Source organism: Glycine soja, chromosome 8, assembly GCF_004193775.1.
Source record: "Glycine soja cultivar W05 chromosome 8, ASM419377v2, whole genome shotgun sequence".
NCBI classification, from domain to species: domain Eukaryota; kingdom Viridiplantae; phylum Streptophyta; class Magnoliopsida; order Fabales; family Fabaceae; genus Glycine; species Glycine soja.
In genome coordinates this window covers 47060610-47087624 of record NC_041009.1, presented here as the reverse complement: position 1 = coordinate 47087624, position 27015 = coordinate 47060610, and the positions used below count along the sequence as shown (strand labels likewise).

The 27015-nt window shown below is 29.1% G+C and overlaps 2 protein-coding genes across 2 annotated transcripts; both read left to right on the top strand.

The window, feature by feature from the left end:
- The first annotated feature begins 9254 nt into the window (after nucleotides 1-9254).
- Nucleotides 9255-10294, top strand: LOC114423764 (CLAVATA3/ESR (CLE)-related protein TDIF-like). The gene has a single exon (XM_028390633.1). It carries the CDS (start codon nucleotides 9471-9473, stop codon nucleotides 9840-9842), a length of 372 nt encoding a protein of 123 aa, XP_028246434.1. The 5' UTR covers nucleotides 9255-9470; the 3' UTR covers nucleotides 9843-10294.
- Nucleotides 10295-17487: 7193 nt separating this feature from the next.
- LOC114424662 (probable serine/threonine-protein kinase PBL25) lies at nucleotides 17488-21077 on the top strand. Its single transcript, XM_028391525.1, has 5 exons — nucleotides 17488-17987; nucleotides 18736-18953; nucleotides 19064-19253; nucleotides 19511-19902; nucleotides 20511-21077. The coding sequence occupies exons 1-5, from the start codon at nucleotides 17858-17860 to the stop codon at nucleotides 20892-20894; spliced, it is 1314 nt and encodes a 437-aa protein (XP_028247326.1). The 5' UTR covers nucleotides 17488-17857; the 3' UTR covers nucleotides 20895-21077.
- Nucleotides 21078-27015: the final 5938 nt, after the last annotated feature.

Genomic DNA, 27015 nt, shown 5'->3' with positions numbered 1-27015 from the left:
ATTTTCGGAAGCTCACGGATTGGATGTGGAGAAGAGAATGATTTTTTTTCAAAAAACTTGGTGGGTCCCATGGTTAAAAATATCCACGCAAATGAGAAAATTCGCATTCTTTGTCCGTTTTTGTGCTTGGACGTGCCATCATCATGTTTTCTAAAATATTAATATTATAATAATAAATAATATAATTAAAATAAAAATAAATAATGTTAATATTAAATAACAATAATAATAATAATTATTATTATATATTTAAATATTAATAATAATAAAAATAAATGATGATATATATATATATATATATATATTTAATATTAATTTCTCTTCTTTTATTTTCTTACTTATCAAATCATTTTAATTTAAATATTTCTCCTTTTTTCACTTTATTTCTTATCTACATCTCCCCTTTTCTTTTCTCATCTATTCAATTCCTTTTCATCCTCAAAACCAAACCATACTAAGACAGAGAGTGGGAAGGAGGAAATGCAGAAAGATTACCTAGGATTTTACCGTCAACAATACATCATATATTTTAAAATGTATTAAATCAATTTTTTTTAATATTATTAATTTCCTACATGGATAACTTAAATAATTAATCTAATTTAAGTTTTAAAAAAATAATACACCATATTTGTCAATAAAAATACTTAACGAAATCAAAACCTAACTTAAGTTACTTAACCATAAATGTTAACAACATCCCGACTTCATGAAATCTACAAGTCCTTAACAAAATAAGAAAACATAAAGACTTAATTAAAATTAATTTAAATAGATGATAATGAATATTGGTAATTTTTTAAATTTATGACAATTTCCTTTCTCTTTCTTAAGATGAATATTTAAATATTATTCTAAAATTAAGAAAAAAACAAATTAAAAATAAAAAAATATTTTTTCTATAAATTTCTTACTATAATTGTTTTTTTAATTCACTTTCCTTTTTAATTTTCTTTTTATAATAATTATTTTGTAATCATGTATCCAATTATTTTAAAATTATTTCAATTGCAATTGACTGTGATTTGGATTTATAAGAAAATTTAATTTATTATTCATTTATTGTCATATTGAACATTTTACATGTATATTAATATATTATATTTCGAAGATGGGTTAATTGAGTATAATTATACAATTTTAGTAAACTCAAGAATTTAAAAATATAAAATTAATATATTATTGTTATTATCATTATTATTATTGATGTTAATATTTCCTAATATTCACTATATTTTTTCCATAGGAATTAAAACCGTAAATTTATAACACTTATACATCTTACTCAACCAATTTAGATAAAGTCTCTTGCTTAATTATATTTGTATTATGTATAGCTTGTTTTATGAATTAAAAATTGATAACAAAATTTGTTTAACAGTTTATATGTGTTGATAATAATTAATTTAATTATTCAAAAGTTTAAATAAGAATATATATAATTATCATAAGTACCTTAATTGCTTTATTTATATAATTTTTTGAATTAAAAATACAAAAATATTTAATGAATGACATAAATTATTCAATAATGCATAAGCATGTCAGTTCATAATAATTTTGTTCAAACAAGTTTTGTTGTACTTAATAATCCTCAATAGTCAATAAATATTATATATATTGTGTGTGCGTGTGATGTGTAGGACATATAATATCCATCTCTCAAAAAAAAAAAAAAATACTATTAAACTTCAAAAGTAAAATCCTCCTAAAATGGATTTTCGTTTTTATCAACCTTTTCTCTTGGGAATTTTATTTGTTGATTTGGTTTTCACTTCAGCTAATTGAAAGAAATAAATTAGTTTCATTTCACTAATTTATTTTTTAACATATAATTCGCATGGGAAAATGATTTTTGTTTTATTTCTTGGTTTATTAATTCAGAAAAGAGGGAAATATAACAAAACTCCATATATACTTCTATATCAATTTTATGCTAAATTTAACATAACAAAAACAAGGAATTTTGATCATGAAATTTTGAGCTTTGTTTTCATTGCATGACCAACAACGGTGCAGAGCTATATTCCAGGCAATATTAAATACATAGGGCCATGTATAGATGGTGCAGACTGCACTAATAAGTGCGCTGCTCATCATTACGTGTCTGATAGCTTCTGTTTGAAAAATAGTTGTAATTGCAGGTGATTGAGCTAGATTGTACCCTATGGTTATTTTATAAAATAAAAGAATAATAAAGTGGGTACTTGAGCTAAGATTTAATTATGATTGGAGTTGATAAGAGATTGGTTTATAAATCAAATAGTCATTTGCATTTATAGGACATGATATTAAGTTTCACCAATTTATTCATAGAAACATGGGTCAAATAATGAAAATTAACTAATTCCCCAAAAAAATAGAAGTTAAAAAAACATGTTAGCTTTATAAACAAGTTTGCAGAAAGTGAGCTTCCCATATTCCCTTGAGGAAGGATGTCTATGATATACTCCAATTATGTGAGTGAAATTTTTAGTGTAAAATTTAAAAGGCTTATAAATTTTACCACCTATTTTTTTGAATTTTATTATTTAAGTTTATGATTTTCACACATTTTGTCGCTGTTTACATGTCACAATTTTTTGTAATAAAAAATAAAATGATGTCCTTTTATTATAATGTGATGATGAAATAAAAAATTAAAAATTTAGATGGTAATATTAGTGAAATGATAAAAATTTGGTGACAAAATTTGCAAAAAAACTTATGTGATAAAATTTACAAAATGATAAAAGTTGGGTGATAAAATCTACAATTAAGTTAATTTTAGAAAAAATAATTATATATAAAATTAACTTTCTTTCAACTTACTCATTATATAAAAAAATAAGTGGAAATTATGTTTTACTTTTTTGTTTTTAATTTCTCTCAATACAAATAAGTTAAAATTTTTTGTAGAGTCATAATCAATTGATAACCAAATCATTTGATGTTTAGATCAAATTTCTTTAGTTTTGTCAACCGTAATTTTATTAGATATATGCAAAACAGGATCTAAATTAGAGAATACTTTTCTTGTTGCCTATTTTATCTCATCATTTTCTCATTCTCAGTTTCTACAATGAGCCAATATTTTCACCTATTGTTTTCCTATAATTCTCTGCAATTTTCTAGGGATCACTCACATTATAAAACAAATAGTTAAAAATTCCAAAATGTTAAACTTAAACAAAAAATTTAAATCTCTTTTAACAAATTTAAGATAAAAAATGAATATATTAAATTATATTAGGGAAAATTAAAAATATATTTATATTATAATTATTAATAAAAATTAAAAAAATGTGTTTGTGGATAAAGGGATAGTTTGTCATTTTCATATATACAAGAATGTCACAGGTAATGTATGGGCGTAGTCGTTTTGTTTTTTTGTGTTTTGTGACAAGTTTCTTTATTTTTTACACCAAAAATTATAATTTAATTAAATAATTTCATATTTCTTAAAATTAATTTTTTAATATTTGAATTTTTTTAATAATATTATTTTGAGACGAAAAAATATTTTTTTTTAATTTTTAATTTTTGTGAACTTATGTTTAATGACAAAATATTTTCATTAAAAAAGGTAAAAATAGATTTCAATTAAATTATTTAGGATAAAAATTTAAAAACAGAACTAGTAAATACAATGGTAAAATGCTAAATTGAGTAGCATTTAAAAATAAATTGGAAACTAGTTAATTAAACTTTGTGCACCAAAAAAATTTATTTCGGTACAACTAACATATAAATTATATATTAAAGTGACTTTGAAGAAAGGTATCTTTCCATGCTCTGGTAATTTCAAGTTTTTAACCGTTTGTGGCACTGATTTCTTAGTTGTATCTTGTACGACAGGTAAGCATACATGCATGGGAGGAACAAACGTATTAATATATGCAATGACTGTCCTCACTTTAAGGTGGGTGCGACCAATATCTACTACTAATATAAAGGTTTATAAGGTCCACTCCTTTGACTTTAACCACAAACTGCTATGGAAGCATTGCAAAAGCTGCACATGGTGCTTCATTTCAAGCCAAGCAGAAAATAATTTGAGTTGATGAGATGAATTGATTTGAAGGCAGTAATTCCATAATAGTGGAGGATTTTTCTTTAATCTTGCATTCATGCGTTTAACTTTGCTTGATAGTTATATTAATTGAAATGACTTTTCAAGTAAAGGTTCCATTTGTAATATAGATTTTGACGAATAATTAGGTCATCATGTCCTTAATCAAATAAGGATGGGACAGGGAGGTGGGCTCGATTCTAGCTAGTCACTTCTTCCTTTTTTGTCTTCTTCTTTAATATATACTATTATTACATTACATTGCAAGAAAAATTATCACTAACGTGGATCAAAACTCGAAGCCAAGTTATGAAAACTGCCACTACATTCCATTATTTAGCGTAAGTTAAGGGTTGGTCTCACGCGTGACAGAAAATGAAGGTAATACCTTTTTAAACTTTGTCGAAACTACACTTTTTCATTGGCCACTCATCAACAAAAAATCGATATTAAATTGGGAAGTGATGACTATTTTTAAAAATGATGACCAACACTTGGCTGAAACTAAATTTAGCTGTGTCAAGTTAGTGATGCTAACTTAGACTGCTGATACTAACTTTCAATTATTTATTTATTGATTGATGATATATACATAACTTTCCTGAAGTTACTAAAATCCCATTGAGCTTGTAAATTAACTTTACTCAACTATTTATGCATAATAATTTATATGGTATTGATTTATTTTTCTCACCCTTCCATACTAAGCTCTCCTAAATTGATACTTCCATATATATGAACTTAAAATCTTATTTTACGAAAACCGTGTTTCATTCCATTTGAAAAAGTGACATAGATTACAATAAATTGCTTTATTGTCCTTTCCCCCCGTTATATATGTGGATTGAATGTTCCATGAAGATGTTTATGCAGACAAAATAATTTTAATTAGGTACCATGTGTCATATATCATCAAACACGTGGATAGTGCTTGACTTTATGTGCATGTATGATACGATTATCAGCCTAATTACTAGGCTTTTTGTCAAACCGTCAAGCACAAATTGCTATACCATATCATAATTATTGTTTTGTTGACGTATGTATGATGCTGCAAATGATGCATGCTAAACATTTTGATTGGCACAGCATCACGACGAATCTCGAATTTCATATTTTATACTTTGTTTTGTTGTGATGAATTAAAGGAGAAATAAGAGAGAGGAGAAATAACGGATAGTTGTTTCATTTTATAAAAATAAGTAAAGGGGAAAATGGAAAAAGTATGCAATCTACATATTTTTGTTTTCCAACTGAGATGGCGATAAATTTACAATAACAGTGTTGTGTTTGATAACACTAATAAATAATAACCGATTCTCAATATGACATAGTCGATATCATTGCTTGTTACACGTGAAGCACTTATTTTTATATCATAATCATTTATGAAGAATTCATAATCAATTATTTAACTTAAAAAAACAATTTTAAAAATATTTTTATTCGCTATTTATTTTTCTCTCTCCTATTTTTTAATATATTTCTCTTAAATTAAACACTTTTGTATCCACTTCATCTCTCATCATTTTTCATTCATTTTTTTCCCTTCATTTGTCTTTTTACCTTATTTTTCACTTGTTTTTTTTTCTTTCTTTCTACCAAACATATGTATGCTAAAAAAATACTGTCAAAACTATATAAATACAATTAAAGATTAAAAATCATAATCTATTTATTAAATGTTAAAATTTTAATGTAGAGATGTTATTATTAATTACCAAAAGATATTAGTTTATTTGTTCACAACAACAACTTCTATTATCCAGTTGATATATACATTTCAACGTATATATATATATATGTGTGTGTGTTTATATTTGAGAACTATATAAAGAAAAGTTAACTTACGAGTACTTCTATATAGTAAATATGCATGGTTCATCTAAAAAAAGTTAACCTATTCCAAGTACTTCTATTTTGTAAGAGTTCTATGGTCAATAAAATTAAAAACTAAGTTTGGCTTGCTGACTTTTTAAACTAATGATTATCAAAATAAAAATATTATAATAGTAATTTGTAATTAGATGAAACTTTAAAAACACTTTACACTGTATTCAATAATTTAAATCAAGGGTGAATACATTTTTATTTTCTTCATTTTTTTTTAGTTTTTAAAGAAAACAAATCTGTATTAAAGATTATAGGAGAGGTTTTCATGGTACAATGAATTCTATAGAAAAAAGCTCTCAACCCCTAATGATAATCCCATCGTTGCAACTTCTAGTTTCCAAACATGCACGTTAATGCTAGCAAGACGAAACAAACAACACTAAATTCCCTCATGATTCCCGCAAAAGGCCACCAGAATCCTCCCTTAAGATTCCTTTGTATTTATGGAAATAATGCAATCAAAATGATGTAATGCATTCCAAACTACAGGGAACAAGTTCAGTAAAAGGGTACCCCAATTATTTAATTAACCATGCCCCATAAGAAAACAAATTTAAGAAGTACTACCATTTGAATAAAATTACCAACAAAACTCTCATAAAATGTTTTTTGCATTTATGAGTGGACAAAATGTTGCCTGGATTTCTGATTTCTATTTGGTCGGATAGATATATGTATTTAATTAACTTTCTTTATCATTCCACTCTTATCTTCCTCTCCTCAAGTTAAATAAGTGTGGTGGGAAAGGGGCTAATGCCCAGAAGCAAAAACTATAAAACAGTCAAATAAACAAAAATATATAAATAAAAGTAAGATGAAGAATCGGTCACTGAAAGTGATGGATAAATAGTGAAATGCCAAACAAGACCTTAACGTACTAGGGCTCTCCATATCTCTGTAACAAGGATAGTAGGTTTGTGGGGACCCATGCACACCCTTCATGGGAGACATATATGTCTCTGCCTCTTTGGCCTCTTCCACTGTTATATGAAAAAAAATTGCATATGCACAAGTATTATGTGCTTTACTTTCCGTGTTCCTTTCCCAATTCTAATTTCCAAAAGCAAAACTATAAACTTCCTTGTGCCCACACTCTCCTTTTCAGCGCTTGCCCCTCGCTTTTGCTTGAGTTTTCTTAACAAGGTTAATTATATTAATTAATTACACATTAATGTCAAAAATAAACTGAGAAATCCCTTCTTTTCTTTCACATATGTTGGTTGAATAATCAATTAAACAACCAATTGAAGATTTAACTGGCGTGAGAATTTGTCGTCAACATTGAGTACAACGTGACTCTCAAATTTGTTTAATTTTGAAATAAAATAATAAACAAAAAAGAAGTAAAAAATTAAAGAAAAATATTTGGTCCTAAATAACTGTATGTGGCGTTGCGGTATATATGTACTTCTATAGAGTTGATTTCCTTCTTTGGCTTTCCAAAATATAATCATTTTATCAAATAGGAACTTTTTCGTAAACTGTGACAATATTATAAGATAATGATCACGTAATAATAGAATTTGCTCGAACATTTTTACAACAAAACAATATAATGGAATATTGATTCTCCACCTTTCTTTTTTCACATGATGAAAAGAAACAAAAAGAACAAGGGGGTGATATGAATTTGAGTTTGGAAGAATATATTTTTTTCCGAATCTTAAACATAAAGCAAATTACCATTCCTTTCCTGGGAATACTCCTTTGTTTCTAATCAAACTCATTGTTTTCACACCATCTGTAGAGTGTCCAATGCGTTCAGAAGATTCCTTTCATTTTATAATATTTCATCTAAAAACTAAAGGAAACGCGATAATTTTTTTCTCAAAAAAGAAAAAAGTAACTGGAGTTGAATACTAGAATTATTTCTGATTTCGTTCATAAATAGGTATGGTATTTGTTTATATAATACTCCAGTTTTTTTATTAGCTAATTAAGAGAAATCATAAGAGTATAATATGTACAAATACTATACCAATAATATGGCATATCTTCTTGACTCTCAGGACCAATAAAAATAAAATAAAAAGGAGGGTTTTGAAACCTTGTGTTTCCATGGGAAAAAGGTGAAGCATTCAAGGAACATATTCGATATTTTTTCTTTTCTTAGGGTTCTCCAAGTCAAAGAAAGATTTCTTGCGCAACCAGCCAAACAAGAAAAAGCCGCCACACACCTCCTTTTACCACACTCTGCGCCTTCTTTCCATCTCGTGCTAATGGCTTTACCTTTCCAGATTCTTTATATAATATTTCATTTTCAATTACATGATGGTCCCTTCATAAAATTGTTATTTATATTTTGAATTAATATGACTTCATTATTCCGTTATAGTTTTCTTAAACTGTCAAAACATATTTTTGATATGATGTTTTCAATAAATATAGCTATACATGCAAGCTATGAATATTCATGTATTTCAAAAACGTATGTCGCTCTATTAAATTTGTTTGTTATTCATGTATTTGAACTTTAAGCCCGCACGGATACATGCATATTAAAAAAAAAACAAAAAAAAAAATTAAATTTTGGCTATAATTTATGTTATTTCCAAAAAGGGTATTGCAATATAATGGTGGGGGAGAAACGTGATGAGTGGTTATGTAAACAAAATTCAACTTTGCCAATTCTTAGGATTAATCTGTGAAAAAGAAGTTAATTAGTTTAAACGAGCTGAAATTAACCTACACAAAATTAATTAATCACAATATTAAGATTTTGTTTTGAAAGGAAAATATTAAGAATAATTCAATAATATTCTTTGAATCTTATTCTGAATACCTCAATTCTTTTAGAATTCTTTTAGAATTTAAAGGAGTGTTTGGTTTAATTGTTTTTCATTTTTATTTTTCCTGAAAATAAAAAATGGTGATAAAAATGTGTTTGGTTGGATTTCTGTTTTTATTTTCAGTGAAAATATTTTTTCAAATGAACCAAAAATTGGAAACAATAAAATCTCGTTTTCAGTATTTTTAGTTGAAATAAAAAATCTCATTATGGATAAAATGAAAACGCGATGATAAAAAATGTAATTTTAGACAAATTTAAAAATACATTTTTTTTAAAACACATTTAGTATTTTTATTTTTTGAAAGTAGAAAACAAGAGGTCAAACCAAACATATTTTTCAGAATTCTAATTTTTTGAAAATGAAAACAATTTTCAAAAAATAAAAATGTAAACCAAACACACACACCCTAAGGTTAGCCTTTTCATTAAAACAATAACTCTCTCTCTCTCATATATATATATATTTCTATAATATCAGGTATGGTCATTATGGTAAATTCAGTCATCCATGAGCAGCACCTTTCATTTAAAACTTCCATAATAAGTTGCCTTGCTTCTTGGACAAATGTGCATCGAATTTCAATACCTCCAAACAAAATCACTTTTGTTGAAGCTTCTCATCTTCCCTTCATTTATCTTTCTCTTTAACCCAATTTGATTATCTCTCTCCCTCTCTCTCTCTACTATTCAACCTCTATTGTTCTTTCCTTCTCTTCTTAGCCTTGGAGCTGGTTGATGGATATTGAACCCTTGTGGGCTATTGGGGGGTGGTCTTTTCTTTCAAATTATTGCATGGCAGAACCTAAAGCATCATCATCATCATCACCAATCTCAGAACCTTTCTCAAAATCACCCTCTTTTCTTCACTTCCTCTCACTTTTCTTCATCCTCCTCCTTCTCATCAACCTATCCCACCAACCACACCCTTCTACCATGGCCTCTTCAGAAAAAAACACCAAATCATCAGAATCAGCCATGCCCACCACAAGCATGCACCCTCAGAACACCCAAAAATCCCATACTCCATCTTCTACTAAGGATGCTGGAAGAGAATTTGGTGCTGATGCTCATGAAGTTCCAAGTGGTCCAAACCCTATATCAAATTAAAAGGTAAGTGACAACTCAGAAGCATATACCATATGAACCATATAGCCAGACCTAGCTATTTGAAGATAAAAAGGAGTTGTAACGGCATAGTCTCACTATTGTAATGGTCATCTTCAATGTTCTTATTTTAGTTCATCACCATAAATATATTATTGCCTGTCCTCAGTGAGAGGTTTGTGTTAGTAATGTTATTGTCATCATCGTTAGCAAAATTAAATTTCTCTCCCTTTTTGGCTGGAAATGTATAGCAAGAGATAATCTATTTTCTATATGTATGTATGTACCTACCTATTTCTTTCTTATATAGATGATGACAAAATGGTGTTGGTGATGGTATAAGCATTTAAACCCATCTGCTTTTGTGTATGATATTTTTTTGGGCTTTCTACCATATTTGTATCACGAATTAAGAACAAAGAGTTTAAATTTATGTGATTGAATTGTGTGGCATATATCTATATTTTTTATCTTTCACTTTTGCTTTAGATCCTGCCCTTTTCTTTCCCTTAACAATTGTATTGATTATGGGTGATTTTTCACTTTAACCTAATCTTCATCTTCTTCCTTCCTTATTTATTAATCTTAATCCTTGTTAGTGATTTAGAAGATGTTAAGGGGAAAAATTCATTTTTTATTGAGCAAAAACGTTTTTTAATTTTACTAATAAACTCATATTAGAAATCAGTTGAAACACTACTAGATCGAGTTGAAGAAGAATCCGAATGAACAAACAAGAAGAAGCAGTAGTGTGTAAGGTATGCATGACTCTTTCACTGGATTCTATTGGGTTTCAAAACTGAGGAGTAAGGGGAAAATACAGATAAGAACGGAATCTGAGGCACACAGTGAACAGTGGTGTCAGATCTATGACACTACAATAGTGAGAGAACTTGGTACCTTTTGGTTTTGCCTGAGCAAAATTATTTTTTTCTGCCTTTGGACATTTTGCTTTTGTCTTCTCAAACACATTTATCAAGAAAGCTGGTACCAACCAAAGGTAAGAGTGAGCCCATGATTTGATAATTATAACAGTATCATTTCCTAGTGCTGAATCAGCTTCTATTCCAATCATCATTAACTTTACCATATAACCACCCCCCCTCTCTCTCCACTCTCTTGCTCTCTACTTTTTTCTTTTAAAAATTACGATTTGATTCCCCAATTTCTTTAAATTGCAACTAGACCAGCATTTGACTAATATGTGCAGTCATGTCATCCTTAGCCTATGTGAGAAAAGAAAAGAAATAAAATTTATTTGATTGAAGAGAAATATAATAGAATAGAAGAAAAATATTTAAAATAAAGTGATTTGATATGTAAAAAAATGAAAAAAAAAACTTTTATTATTATTATTATCATTATTTTTATTGTTACGTGTATTGCATGAGAGAACATTAAAGAGAGAAAAAACCATTTTGTGTGGGTGCAGACTCGACAGCTACTTGAGCAGAGGAGAGAGACTTCTTCATATATAAATCATCCCATTCTAGCGAGGAAATGTGTTTTAGTGAGACCCACGTTTTTTTATAATAAAATTCCCTAATATTTCTTGCGCATCTACCCGTGGAAATGACTCAAATTTAGTAACTTTCGTGTTACTCTCTTTTCTTCTTTTCCCAAACAGTCTTAGTGTAATAATCCTTGGAAGTCAAGGAATTAGTATGAACACACATGGAATGTTATAAAAAAATGTATTTTAAATCCTTAAAATGTTTTGAAATTTAGATTTAGTCTTGTTATAAAAAAATTATAGATTTTTAATTTTTACATTTGAGCCGAAATACATATTTTTAATCTATGATGTGATGAGATAGTAAAGTCACGTCATTAATTATTACACTTTATTTGGTTAAGCTGATGAAAAGGGGAACAAAAATAGAAGAATGAAAACTTCTTAATTTTGTTTCATTTCATCATTTGATTCGTGTAATAGCAAGAGAAGAAAGAAAAATTTGATGAGATCCACTACAAACTTTATCCATTCAAATCAGAGATAAAAAAGTGAAAAGAAATTTTTATCATAAAAAAGTTATTTTTGACATTGTTTTTTTTTTTTATCATGATTCTCTTTTTCTCAGTGTATTTTTGTCATTTTAAGTATTTTAGACACATTATAAACTTTCTTTCTTTTCATTTTACTTTTTTTCATCTTCTAAATTACTAAAATATTATTATTATATACCATACAGTAGTTGATTTTTTTTCTATTTTAAAGGGGATAAAAAAGCTGGGTTGGTGTTCATTCAAAATTGCCTTTTTGTAAAGCTGTATCTTTTGACTTGTGTCGTTTTCTAATACATAATCCCTGCAGTGGAGTTTATTGAATTTTTTGTGGCATAATTATTGCAAAAGCTAGATAAGCAAAATCTGAAGCAGTTGTCAATTGCCAAGCAGCGATTTGACATGCTCACAGCTTACATCTTACAGCACTGTGACCCATGTGGAAGCTAAGCACGATGCATTGAAGCCTTCAAATTCTTAATTTACGCAATTGTGTCTTCCACATTTTTGATAGTTTTGGAGATTCATTGAATTTTCAGTTTTGAAGCCGTGCTAAATCAACATTGAAGGTTAAGAAATCATACTCAGAAGAGGAACTTGGGTCCCACTAATTATTAAATAATAATCCAAGAATTTTAATTGTGTCGTCTTTAAAGTTATACTAATCATTATCTTAAATTTCTCAGTTTTTAAACCCCTGTAATAACAATTTTAGCCGTTAAGTATGTACTCTCAGTGGCACGCCCAGTGGAGTACGTAAGTGCTATAATAGTGGCACTTTATAGAAAAAGATCAACGTATAATTTATTTTTGAGATGAATGAACATTAATTAGGAAGAAATATATATTTGGTTCCAATCTGTTTGTTTTTTTTAGAAAATTAATGGTTCTAATCTAAATTGCTAATAAAGGCTATATGGACTGTTTTATCTCTGAGCACCACAAAATTTCTTAATTTTTTTTTAAAAAAAACAGGTCCAAGAAATATGAACAGTTACCAACTCGCTCAAAACGAAATGATGATTGAATCAATATTCATTGCAAAAGCAAATAAATTGCCACAACCAAATTTGGAAACTCTATTCGCTTATTGCTTAAGTTTAATAAAAAATACAAAATCCTCTCACATTACTCAAGCATATTTGCATTGATTTCGAACATATATTCACGATAGTTTTGAACTATTTTTAAATATTTATCATTCTGAAAAATATTAACTTTTCATGATAATTTTTAAATCTTCTTAGATTTAAATTTTTATATCGATTCTGTGTTTTTTAAAAAATCTAAAAAATTAAAGATTTAAAAATGATTTATCAAAAAATCATCTTAGAAAATTTAACTTGTTAAGACAATTTGTCCATAAAATCGATGTTTTCTTTTAATGTTTATTTTGTTTTTTTAATGCCTCTTTAATTGCACTTCCTACATTATCATTATCATTATGCCACAAAAATATGAGCTCACAAAATAAATGCTCCTGACAGGCATAAGAAAAAACTATTACGGTAGGTCATAAGAAAAGCTACATTGGTGATAATTAATTTTTTCACAAGAGAAACTATATTGGTGATAATTAATTTTTTCATTTACACAATGAAACAAATTATCACAAACACATTAACTAAATCATTAACATTGCTCATATATTAATTACCATTGCTTTTACTTGGTAACGTGTAAAGATAATAACAAGTTTTAACATGGTGGTTAAGTGCTTGCAGGTTTTATTTTTAATTAATTGACTTACATAATGAGGGAAACATGTGATGTCACCTATTTACAAATTAGTTAAATATTCTTTATTAGAAGTGAAAACTTATTTATTATACTTTTGTTGTTTATTGATATTTTAAAAGGATTGAACTCATTCAAAAAGTGAGAAATCATGTCCATATCAAAATTGTTTATACTTTATATTCTACATGTTCCATATCAAAACTATAGATATCACTCTTTTCAGTCAATTGCTAACAAATATAATAATCTGGATCCAAGTAGTCCTACATTAACAAAATGAATCCGTTCTCATTAGTCATCACTAAAATTTGAAAACTAGATTTTGCTCTAGATAGATGGTGTGTTTTTCTTGTCTTGGTATGTGTTGCATGTGAAACAACTTAGATGCTTTACATAAAATCATAAAAATTCTCAATACAGAAAAAAAAAATTAGAGTGAAAACTATTTTAAAACTCTACAAAAGCATGTAATCAATCATTTTCAAAAATCAAAGAGGGAGGGATGGAGCAGGACAATTCAAACAAAACTGATTATCTTAAAATCACCATTGACCTCACATGTCCAAATATAAAACTTACTTGATATAATTGAATAAAATAATAATCAATTATAGATACAATTGATTATGAAAATAATGTGATTGAGCTAATGCCAAAAGTTTGGAAGCTAGAAATATCACTCACTCCAAGCACTAGCTTGTTAAATAGGGTTGCCATGATCTTGTAAATCATTAGCTATTAGACATTGATGGAGAAAGAAATACAAATGTATGAAGCTCACTTTTCTAATGATGAAATGTAAATCAATCAGTCCATGGTTGCATTTTAAACCTAATTCAAACTAATACAGAAGAACAATGAGATAAAATCAGTCATAGAGATTGGCAAATACTTGATTCTAGATGACCAAACACCCACATGAAATTTGTCAAAGCACAACTATAGAAAATCGTCACAAAATGGCCTCTTGTAAACTGCAAAAATGCTAAAGTAACTTTTGTTAAATTCAACCTAGATCAAGATATGAAATCTATGAAATGAGAAAACATAACATTTGACCATGACACCTTTTTTTCCCTTTAGACCAAAAATCTGAATTTTGTTTTCATTTATGTCCTATATCACCGTTAAAATCATTGCAAAAGGACCTCTTACAAACTGCAAAAATGTCATCGCACATTTTTTAAGACGATTTTGATAAAATCGTTGTTGATCCGGCAACAAAAAAACTTTTTTCTAGTAATGATTCAATCTTATAAAACCTCAAGTTAATAACAACTAATTAAATAAATTCTATCGGTTATAGAAGACAAACCAAGGAGATATAAGATTGATTTGATGATAAAAAAATAAAGAGAAAGATAAATCTTCGATTCAAATTCTTTCGTTAACAAAAAATTAACAACTAATATTTTTTGATAAAATAAAGACAAATCAATTCAATTCAGGACAGTTAGTTTTTAAAACTAAAAAAATATATGTGGAAGAAAGAAAATTATTTTTCAAGAAGCATAGGATGTTTTTTTCTTGATTTGGTGTACCTGTCTTCGTCCTCCTCCACCACTGGAGTGATGTGGTGGCTTTTTGAAATACTCTTTTATAGCAGTTTCTAAGGGAAACGAATAACTTTAAAGGCTTTAAATTAAATATTTTAGCAATTTGCCTTATAACAATTACTATTATACATATACCAAGAAAGTTCGATTCTATAACAGTATAACAATGTGTGTAATATTTAAGATAACATTAAACAGAGTTTTAATTAAAAATCAAAAAGTGGATGCATTAATAATTAACATTATTCACTTTTTAATTCACTTTTGATTAGTAGCGATCAAGTGAACAGAAATCTAATTAGTTATCGTGAAAAATGAATTAAAATTACAATTTTGAGTCATACAATCATAGTTACTAGTCACATAATTACTTGAAAACTCATGTGCATTTATCTTTAAATCTTAATCATTCAAATATAATCTAATTATTTATATATGTAGTTCTTATTTTTCACGTTAATAAGAGTTTTTACTTGATGTGCTTCCTTTGAATCCGTATCCCTTTTAACAAAATTATAATATGGAATCATAATTTATTGTGTAAGAATTTATTGGATGCCTTTTTTTTTTCAACATATTAGAAAGGATTATAATTATTTTTTATTTGTATTTTTTAATGATCTTTTAATTTATTCAAAAATTCGAACAAAATTAACTACTATATATCTTTTCATTATTTCCTTATCTCTACTAATTCTCACTTATTATTTTATGTTCCTTTTTTAAGTTATTTTTAACTAATCCACACAAAATTAAAACATTTCTACAAATTATACGATAGTTGTGTGGTAATATTGGTATAGGGCCTTGGTATTAGATAAACTAAAATATTTTTTTCCTTATAAAATTGGAGAAGTTCAGTTTTTGTCTATGCAAATTTTTTTGGTATATTTTTAGTCCTCCTAAAATTAAAATGTAATGTTTTGAATGTTTTAGTCTCTATAATTTTTTTGTATGTTTTTAATCTCTTGCAAAATTAAAATATATCATTATCTGTTTGCAGTTAGGCTTAATTAACCCAAATCTAATTCCGAACCAAATTATGATGTATTTTAATTTTAGGAGGACTAATAATGTACAAAAATTTTCACGGGGACAAAAATCAAATTACTTTAATTTTATAAAGATGAAAAATATGTTTTAACATATTAGATATTTTTATTAAATATTCTATTTTTTTTAACTAAATAAATAATTTAAGGAAGGCTATAGGCCCTTGGTTTGGATTTTTATGACTAAAAAGTTTTAAAATTTTCTAAACCTTTGCATTGGGCTTTAGTCTCTGTGAACCCGACCAACATAGCTTATAGAGATTTTATATATATATATATATATCATAATTTGATGTTAACATTCACTAATATGGTAATTTGATCGAAATTTGACCAAAATTAAACTTTAATGTTGATGTGTTTCTTTATCCATTTTTTTGAGGTTGGTTTCCTATGTTTTTTAGGTTAGGAATACACTCTAACTCACTCTCTGTTATTATTAATATTGAAAATTATTAATTTTTATGAGTTTCACTTTTTATTTAAATAGTTCCTTTGAAGAATTTATAATTTTTAATAAATTTTAATTAATAATAAAAAGTATATTAAAAAGAATGTGATAGAGAGTATGTTGTTACTATTCTTTTATATATATATTATTTATAGGGGTATGGGCAATTTGGAATTAAGATGTAAAATCCGAGAAGTGAACTTTACTACAGATTGGCTTGCAAAACAAGGCTCCACAGCTGACCATAATTTGCAGATATTGAATCATTACTTATTGTAAATAAAAAATTAATTTGAACACAGACAACAAGTAATAGAAATAATCAAAGAGTGCTTTTATTGAAGAATGAAAGCTAAGAGATTATGTTATTTTTGTTTAATATTGTTTAATGGCTCAATATATTAAAAAATAAAATAATATTATTTACTTAGTAGTATTAACAAGTAAATAAACTCCGTGCCTATCGGTTAAGTTAGGGCTTGTGAGTTCATGCTAGCTAGTATCTAAACTTGTTATGATCTGGGTCATTATCCCTTCAAGAAAATATAATATTTATCGTATCCTATATATATCTGTCAAAATATGAATTAATTGATTTTGCATCTTTGTCTTCTCTCATTATAGAATGAAATATAACTGTCATGTTTGACGGCATCATGAACTCTACTCCACAGGTTGGAATTGGTCGTACGTTGTTTTGTTTCTCTTTCTCTCTTCTAAGTCTGGGAACATGTTTAAAACTTTTCTCCATTATACTCGCCAATTTGTGCGGGAACACCGAAAAATATCGTCAACTAAGTCTGTTCTCATACTTACCTACCTGACCTAACACACTTCTCCACGGTGTCACTTTGTTAGGCCCCATTGATTAGAGGGCATTTGGGTTTTGATGGGTTTTGCATCTTCAATTGGGTTGTCCTTGATACTTTGCATCTTGGTTCAGGATCCCCATTAGATTTCTTTATTCTATTAATTTTTTCATAATTCCTTAAAGGTCTTGACTTTCTCCTTAAAAAACTTATAAAATCATTCTGAATTTTTAACATATTTTGCTTTGTGGCCATGGGAATGAAATACATAAGGAAGCTTTTGTTGATAGATTCAAAATTTGGAGTTTCAAGGATTTTTGAATTTAAATCTATCTAAACGGCCTTCTTTATTACCTTGAAAAATAAAAAAAAATAGTTTTAGTATTTGAATCATCATTGTACAGAAATGAGTTGCTTTTCATGTTTTACGTCCAATGAAAAGAAAGTAGCAAAGAAGCCTAACAATGGGCAGAGGATACAACAGCCTGCTATTAATTCTCCCAAGGAATCAGCCCAACCAGTTCAGCCACGGCCAGGTGAAATCATTTGAAAATGAAATATATTTCATTTGTGAAAGTTCCACATGAACTTTTATATAGTTTGTATTAATAAATATTATTATGAGGAAAATGCAGTTCTTTGTAAACAACATAAAAAATCATTGGCATATTTTTCCATTGAGGATTTTAGCCACAATTCTACATAGTAATTATGGAACCAAATCACCTTTTTGCGGAGAAGGTAGGAATCAAGGGTTCAAACTCCATCTCCAACCCTTTGAAAATTCAACAAAAAAACAAATCACTTTCTTAATTGGGAGGGACAAGAGACAAGAAACTGTGATTTCGGGGGATGGGTCCTTTCTAGTTGGGAAAAACTGGAGTGTTTTGGTTTAAAAACCTTATTATTAATCATGCATGATTTACCTATCTTTTATATATATTAAAATTAAATACAATATGAAATTTTATCCAGTTTCTACAAAACTATAGAGGATCACCTTCCGGTGATTGCAATCCTATATTTACATCCTTGTCATGTCCATTAATTTCGTTATCAGTTTATACATCATCATTTGTTGTATTTTAGATTGAAGGTTAAGTTATTTTTTTGTGACTGCTTTCTACAATTTCTTCTTATCATATATGAAAGCTTTACTAATATAATCCTTCCTTGTAAAATGTTTGTACAATATATTTCTCTGAAAAGAAACAAATGAATAAGTTTGGTGATGAACATTTATCTCCTGGATAGGATGCTTATTCAACATTTTGTTTTGTACAGATAATAATTTTAACAAGGCAAAGGCCACCCCACAAACAGAACCTAAAATAAACAAGGAGGCCAACAAAGATAATGGGAACAACAACAACAACATTGCTGCCCAAACATTCACCTTCAGGGAATTGGCTTCTATCACAAAGAACTTCAGACAGGAATGCCTAATTGGTGAAGGTGGTTTTGGAAGGGTTTATAAAGGAAGACTTGAAAAAACCAACCAGGTAGGATAATGACACTTTATTTTGCTTTTATTGTTAAGTTCTTTGTTTCTGCTTATGTTTGTAAATTTATGAAGGACTTGGATTTGACATTTGGCCATTTATATGTACAGGAAGTAGCTGTGAAGCAACTTGACAGGAATGGATTACAAGGGAATAGAGAGTTTCTTGTTGAAGTTTTAATGTTGAGTCTCTTGCACCATCAAAATCTAGTGAATCTAATTGGATATTGTGCTGATGGAGATCAGAGATTATTGGTGTATGAGTACATGCCATTGGGATCTCTTGAGGACCATCTGCTTGGTAAGATTCTCCTTGCCTGTGTCACTCGTATTGAAATTTTAAATGTTAATATTTAGCGTTGACATCAAAGTTTAATAAGAATGGTGAAGTTGAAAAAAATGTCCTAAATATATCACTATTCAATGCACTTTTTGAGTAAACCAAAGATAGAATAACCACAAGTTAAAAGTGAAAGTTAATAACTATATATACAGCTAATCTGATGCACTAAAACAGTTTATTGGTTCATTATCAATATTTATTGAACTTTGGTGCAGATGTTCATCCACAACAAAAGCATCTAGATTGGTTCATCAGAATGAAAATAGCTTTGGATGCTGCAAAAGGTCTAGAGTATTTGCATGACAAGGCGAATCCTCCAGTCATCTACCGCGACTTAAAATCCTCCAACATCTTGCTAGACAAAGAGTTCAATGCAAAACTCTCTGATTTTGGACTAGCAAAGTTGGGACCAACAGGGGACAAGTCTCATGTCTCTTCAAGAGTAATGGGTACTTATGGATACTGTGCACCTGAGTATCAAAGAACTGGTCAGCTAACTGTAAAATCAGATGTGTACAGCTTTGGTGTTGTTTTGCTTGAATTGATCACTGGAAGGAGAGCCATTGATAACACAAGACCAACAAGGGAGCAAAATCTAGTTACTTGGGTGAGTTTCTCTATTCATGTTCTGTGTTATAAATGGAGCAATTTGAAGTGTTTGATAATTTTGTTGAAGGGTACTATATTGATTATGACTCACTACCAAAAGTTTAAAATTTCACTCTAATGAAAAAGTTCAAGGAAGACCACATAATTTAATCAAAATTCCATAGTTTGTTCAGGGATTTTAATGGAAGGATTGTGCAACCTTTTATACTTTCACAAGCTGTTGATTTAATTCTTTTATAAGGATAATAAGATACCAAATTGTTTCATTGAAAACAACTCTTGCTTGACATGAAAACTGTCTTAGAGAGAAATGTAGTTTGAATATATTCTTCGGTATTAGCAGAAATTTATTATAAATAACAAAATTTTGTGAATCACATTTTTTATTTAAAGAGTTTCACTAATATATTATAATTTCTAATAAATTTTATCGAATGATGAATAGTGTGTTGTTAGCCTTCTCTTTTGTGGATGCAGATTCATTTTTAGAGCATGCTATAGAAGTGACTTAGGACATAAACTCTAGAGCCATATGAATTTTTTTTTCTCTTGAATTTGGTGATGCAAATTACAATTGCACTAATTCTTTTGCTACCAATTGAACAGGCATATCCAGTATTCAAGGACCCTCACAGATACTCAGAGTTAGCAGACCCCCTTCTGCAAGCAAACTTCCCAATGAGATCACTGCATCAAGCAGTGGCAGTAGCAGCCATGTGCCTCAATGAGGAGCCATCAGTGAGGCCCTTGATCAGTGATGTTGTCACTGCTCTTACTTTCCTTGGAACAGCTCCAGGGAGCCAAGACCTCACAGGAATTGCACCTGTTGACCTGCCCTCACCACCACAAGAAGCCATTAGTAGTGCCCCTTTCAATCTTCTCGACGACGATGTCGTCATGGATCGCCAAAGGGCTGTTGCTGAAGCCATTGAATGGGGTACAAACAGTAGGAACAAAGCACCACTACGTGACAGTTCTACCTCTTTGTAAATCCACTACAATCATATTCATGTACTTTCACACCATTATGTATGTACCTATATATTTTTGGCTTTTTTCTCATTCTATGTTTTGAGATGAATACAAAAGGATGTCAAGAGTGAGAACTTAAAGGCTACTTGTATATGATGAGAAAAAATCGCAAGCACCATTTCAAGTGCACGTTTTGTTTTACATGACACTCTACAAGAGTTGGTATTGTATGATCCACAGCTCCGATGTAAACTTTTGAATGCTGGTCTGGGATAATTTTTTTTATGGATTATCTATATGGTTAATGTGTGGTGTTTTCATTCATGGGATAATCATCAGACACTCGTAAATAACTTTTTGAAAGCTAGTAAATAGCTATCGAACTGAACAGCAGAGCTATTGGAGTTGGACTATGCAAAGTAAACCATGGACTCAACGGAAGTGCTGTGAAACAAAACCAGCAACTACAAATATATAAGAAAAATAAAGGAGCTAAGACTGATTTTTTGTATATTCAGATTTGCACACACGAGGTGTTATTTCAAGTGTTTAAATAAAAAAGCTAATAAGCTCTAGATTAAGCAGCCAAAAATAATCATGACTAACCTACAGAAGTAAACAATATTACACTACTAGCTTTTTTTCTGAACATAAGTAACATTTAACTAAACTTTCAAGAAAAATAGAAAAAACTCACGAAAAATTAGATATTTTATTATTGAAATATCAATTTCTAACACTCATCCTTGGGGATTTTCAATACTTCAAGCTTTGATCTCAACACTTCAAACTTGCCCTTTGAAAGGGCTTTTGTCATAATTTCTGCAATCTGATTTTCTAAATTGCAATGCTCCAAATTTATTTCCTTTGATTTCTCTGCTTCTCTAATGGCATGATACTCGCTATAGCAATAATTGACTTGTTGCCCATATAAATAACAATTACTTCACCTTGAATCTGCCCAAGATCTAATAAATTTTTCTTTAGCCAGATGGCCTGATTTGATATTTTTGTAGCTGAAATATACTCAATTTCAGCTTATGACACCAGACCTTGTTTCTCTGAATTCCATGAGACCAAAGAAGAAAACACAAGGTACTTTTGGCATCGTCTAAATAAGTTGTCTAGTCACTGTATCCATAATCTTCAAGCTCTCCATTTTCATTTTTCAAAAACCCACATACCGGCCACAATCAGTTGTACCCCTTATATATCTCAAAAATCTCTTTGTTGCGCCAATATGAACTTGATTTATTAGACAGTGCATAAACCTGGACAATAAACTTGCAAGAAACATAAAACCTGGTATGGTACATGAAAGATAGAATAAACTTTGAATTAAGCTTCTATAAATAGAAGCATATGCTTTATTACACCATCATCATTCTTGGATAAATTTTCATTTGCAACCAATGGAGTAGCTACTGGTTGTTTACATCTTTCCACGTGAAATTTTCCCAAGATCTCCAAAGCATATTTCTTTTACAAAAGGAAGATTCCAGCATTGGAAGATCTCCATTTTAAATTTCATTTTGGCCAAATCTATATTTTATTTTCTCCATATCATTCTTGAATTGGTTTAAGGAATTTGATTCACTATATATCAACAACAAATCATCAACATATAAGGAAACAATGAGTTGCACTTCATTTTTTATCACTTCACATATCAAGTGGCTTCATTTTCACTCTTCTTAAAACCTTCTTATAGAAGATAACTGTCAATTTGGTTATACGTACCAAGCCCTTCTACCTATTTCAGACCATATGTAGATTTTGTCTTTGTAACTTGAACACCTCCGGGCTGTTCAACATAGATGTCTTCTTCAATGAAACCATATAAGAATGTTGACTTAACATCAAAATGATATATTTTCCAATCAAACTTAGTTTCTAACACTACAAGCAATCTTATTGTATCATGTCTTGCAACTAGAGCAAATAATGTATCAGAAAAAGCAATATCACGTTGCTAAAAATATTAACCTTTAACCACCAATCTAGTTTTGAGTCTGTTCACAAAACCATTAGAATTAACTTTGGTTTTGTAAACCCACTTACACCAATTACCTTTTGATTGTTTGCACTTTCTAGAAGCTGTCAAATGTTGTTTTTCTGTATCATATTGATCTCCTACATGATAGTTCTCCATCCTTCTGTTTCAGTAGTTTCAAACATAGCTTGCAGGCGCTCTAATGCAGCCACGTATTGTATCTATTATAAAGATCCTCCAAGGTTCTACTACATCTTACTGGAAACACAATGTAACCATCACAATCTTTTCCTTCATATTGAATCTTGCTCTTGCAAATATGTCTGATATTTTAGTTTTTAGAAAAAAATAATTTAGTTTATCTTTTAATAACTTTTTTATTTATTTTAAATCTATAGGATATTTTTTAGATTTAAAAATATTATGAATTTGTTTAGAATATTTTAGGATTTTTTTAAGATTGAGATGCTAGGCTTACAAAAAGAGTTACTTAATACGAGAAAAATCTTTAAACCTGACCAAACCAGAGAGGGGATCACATACGAAATAAGGATTAATTTGAAGTTTAATGAAGATGGGTTTCCCTTTCTCCTCCACTTTTCCACCAGCTTCTCTATCCTAGCAGGTCTGGTGAGGATCATAACCTTTGGTTTTGCTCCCATGGACAACTCTCCCCCTTTTGGATCAGCTGTATTATTCTTCTTGCCCTCCTCTTCTGCTGTCCCTTCCTTATCTTCATCCTGATTCTTTGAAGCCTCCAACTTCTGTTTTGGTTGATCACTATCTTCTGATAGCTGACATTTAGTCAATGAATCTGCCACCATATCCAAATGGAAATCCACGACCACATTTCTGCTAGTCCGCACCTCATGATCGCCATCCTTCAGCATTACCCCATCACCTTACAAATTTAAGACTGAGAATAGAAATACGGGGAAAACCCTAGATCAACCATAGTACGTAGGGAAATCAAGACTACATGTCTTGGGAATTGAAACCCTAACGGCGCTACCTAGAGGAAAACCCTAGAGAGCGTGTAGCTAGGGAGCTAATTAGCTATCACAATTTTTATAACTGCATTCTAGATTTCTCAGAGTTGTTTTGAAATGCAATTATTTATTAATTATTCAATCTCTGAAACTTGAACTAGCAAAAAAATGGAGAAGACGTTGCAGAGGCGATATATGGTGTAGTTTTCCCCCATAATAAATATTCTACGAAACCTAGCTATAAATTAAATGTATTTCACATCCATTAGTTTCAAAACTAAAGAAATGTGTATATGATCACTTTGATTTCATAATCCATGCATTGTTGAATATTCAATATACAAGGAGATAATAAACATAAACTCTTATAACTAAAATTTTAAATATAGTGATAAACTTTTATTTTGCAACACTTTAGAGACGTGACACAACGTAAATCATTTTTGTAGAATAATATAAAAACCTTTTTTTACACCCTATAAAAACCCCATAGATGTCTAGTTCACATTAAACCCAGAACTTCTCTTCTAAATACTATTTAATAATTTAACAAAAAATAGACATATGTTAATCACATTTAAATTGTACCTCACACTTATCTTTTTTACATCCTAAAAAAATCTCTTAATTATTTAGTTCACATTACACATAGACACTCTCCTTTCTATTTAATAATTTAACAGAAAGTAGGCATATGTTCATCACATGTCTTTAATGAATATTTATATATAAAATATCATTATATTCTTCCACTTAACTCTATAAAAGACATGAAATCATTTTCAACCTGATAATATTTTAAAATTTTCCCTTCTTTTCCTTTATTCTCTAATTGGACATGAACTCACCTTGTTGGTACAAGTGTGTTAACATCTTTCCTTCTTCTTTTTTTAGTTCATTTTTTTTTGTGCAAGTTGGATCGTTTGGTTGTTGGATTTTTGTTGGACGTGTGTTTCCAACAATGCCTATTGATTGAATATGATGATTTACTTCAAATTTTAGTGTTTTGTTCATGTATTCGTGTTTTTAACTCTTTTTTTTAAATATTTATTTTTTATGGGTAGTTTTTTGATATAATGTTTCAATCAAAAAAACTGTATTTTCTTAAGTGTTAGTAACAATGAAGTAAGAGTCAAATATTAAAAGAAAAATCGTTATTGTCTTAAGAAATGTCCATGGTTAATTGTTAATTTATTATTGAGTATTTAACAAAATTGTTAGGATAATTCAATTTGTTTACATATTTCAATTGACGTACAGTTAATAATAAGAGAGTACCAGTCATGTAAAAAAAAATAAAGGTATAATTTGACAAAAACACAATAAATGAGTATAATTTAATCTAATATAAATAATTTCTTCTCACAACAACACAGGTATATTCCAAACAAGCACCTCTATATCTTCAATCTTTACCGTCGATGGTTTTGATCTTCAATCTTTATCATTGATAGCTTTGTCCTGAATCTTTATCGTCGATAGCTTTGATCTTTCATCTTCACCATTGATGTTTGATTTTTATCTTTTAATAATCAAAATATTGAAAGAATAGTTTTAGATACAATTAAAAAATAATGGTGTTAACCATAAAACCAAATTGATTGTCTACAATTCCTGTTTCTTCTCTTCTTTTTTTTTTCTTTTACAAGAATTCTTGTTTTTTCTCATAATCTATGTTTAATCAGTTTTTCCCCTTAATTTCATAGTGTAACTCATAAGTTTTATACTTTTGTATGCCATTGTTTTATAAAATTGGGATCAAAGTTCTCTACCTCCACTAATCTCGTATTCTCTTAGGTCTCAAAATATCACTGAAAATTTTAATGAGCCAAATGAAACTTGTGACATCTGAAGGATTTTTTTTATAAAACTTATATATACTTTTTATAATTGTGAAAGAGATAGAAAAAAATTGTAAAATAAAAGGATTGATACAATATAAAAAGAAAAAGAAAAACTGTTTAGTATTGCATGACAAAGACCGAGTCAATGAAAATTAAAAAATCTCTTGAAGGTGGGCAACTTGACATATAATATATGCATATAAATATATAGGCATACCGTATACGGCATGTTTTTTTCTACGGTTCTTCATCGGATCGAGTGATTTGATTAATCAAGTTGAATAGACTGATTAAATTGATTTAGGTTAGCTCGATTCATTGAATTCTTACTTCAACTGAAACTAATAAAAACCGATTTGATTTTTTAACTTATTATTTTCTCAATCCAAATCAACCTGATGAGTATATGACCCAATCGCTATATTCTTTGACTTTTTTTTGTTTTTTTTTTAAAACATCTCAAAGCATTTCATTGTCAATCAAAGAGACAATACATGTTGGTACTTGCCGACAAAAGTTGGAACAAGCAGAAAAATAGCAGCCATTGCCAAGACATGAGCTGCCATACTACTGACTTGTCGCCTACCTAACTTGACAACAAAGTTTTCAATATTGCTAGATAAAATTTTCTTGCATTTCTTCAAGATTGCCCCCAACTCAGATACATCTGTTGAAGGCCCAAGGATGACACCCAAGTTTGTTATTAGATTATTAGACTTTGGTACTTAATCATTCTTTTATTTTTGTCTTTTTCCTTCTTCATTCATTTTTACCTTTTTATGATCTTATTTATGATGTTATTTATTATTATTAAGGATGTATTTGATTTGTTAAAAAGATAAAACAAACAAAATAATATTGGATAAGTAGTTAAATCATAAGATAATTTTTTGTACTTTATGCTATTTGGTGATCGATGCATAATATAAGTAATTTTGTGTTGTATCTTATTTGATATATTTATGTATTGGACAAAATAATATAAATTTTACTATAAAATCATATATGCATTATCAACACCTTAACGACGCAACAAAAGAGAGGTATCTCCAGGGAGGAGGCAGGACCCCTGACGCAGTCGGGCGTAGGGCCTGGCAGCGCGACACCGCCACAGGGTCATGGTGGTAGGGCGACGCGACGCGACTTCACCAGGGTTGATCAAAAGAAAAAAAAACAACGAGAAAGAGAAAGATGATGATGAGAACATTTGAATAAATTAGCAATGAAAAGAAAAAAATAGTGAGCAAAAAGGGAACATTAGTAGTCCATACGACCCTCATTAGTGGCTAAGGTGTCCACGCTGATGGTCAAGG

Coding starts and splice junctions, on each gene's coding strand:
- LOC114423764 (XM_028390633.1), top strand. CDS start 9,471: ATGGATATTGAACCCTTGTGGGCTATTGGGGGGTGGTCTTTTCTTTCA.
- LOC114424662 (XM_028391525.1), top strand. CDS start 17,858: ATGAGTTGCTTTTCATGTTTTACGTCCAATGAAAAGAAAGTAGCAAAG. Junction 18,954..19,063: donor GACTTGAAAAAACCAACCAG/GTAGGATAATGA, acceptor TTATATGTACAG/GAAGTAGCTGTGAAGCAACT. Junction 19,903..20,510: donor AGCAAAATCTAGTTACTTGG/GTGAGTTTCTCT, acceptor CCAATTGAACAG/GCATATCCAGTATTCAAGGA.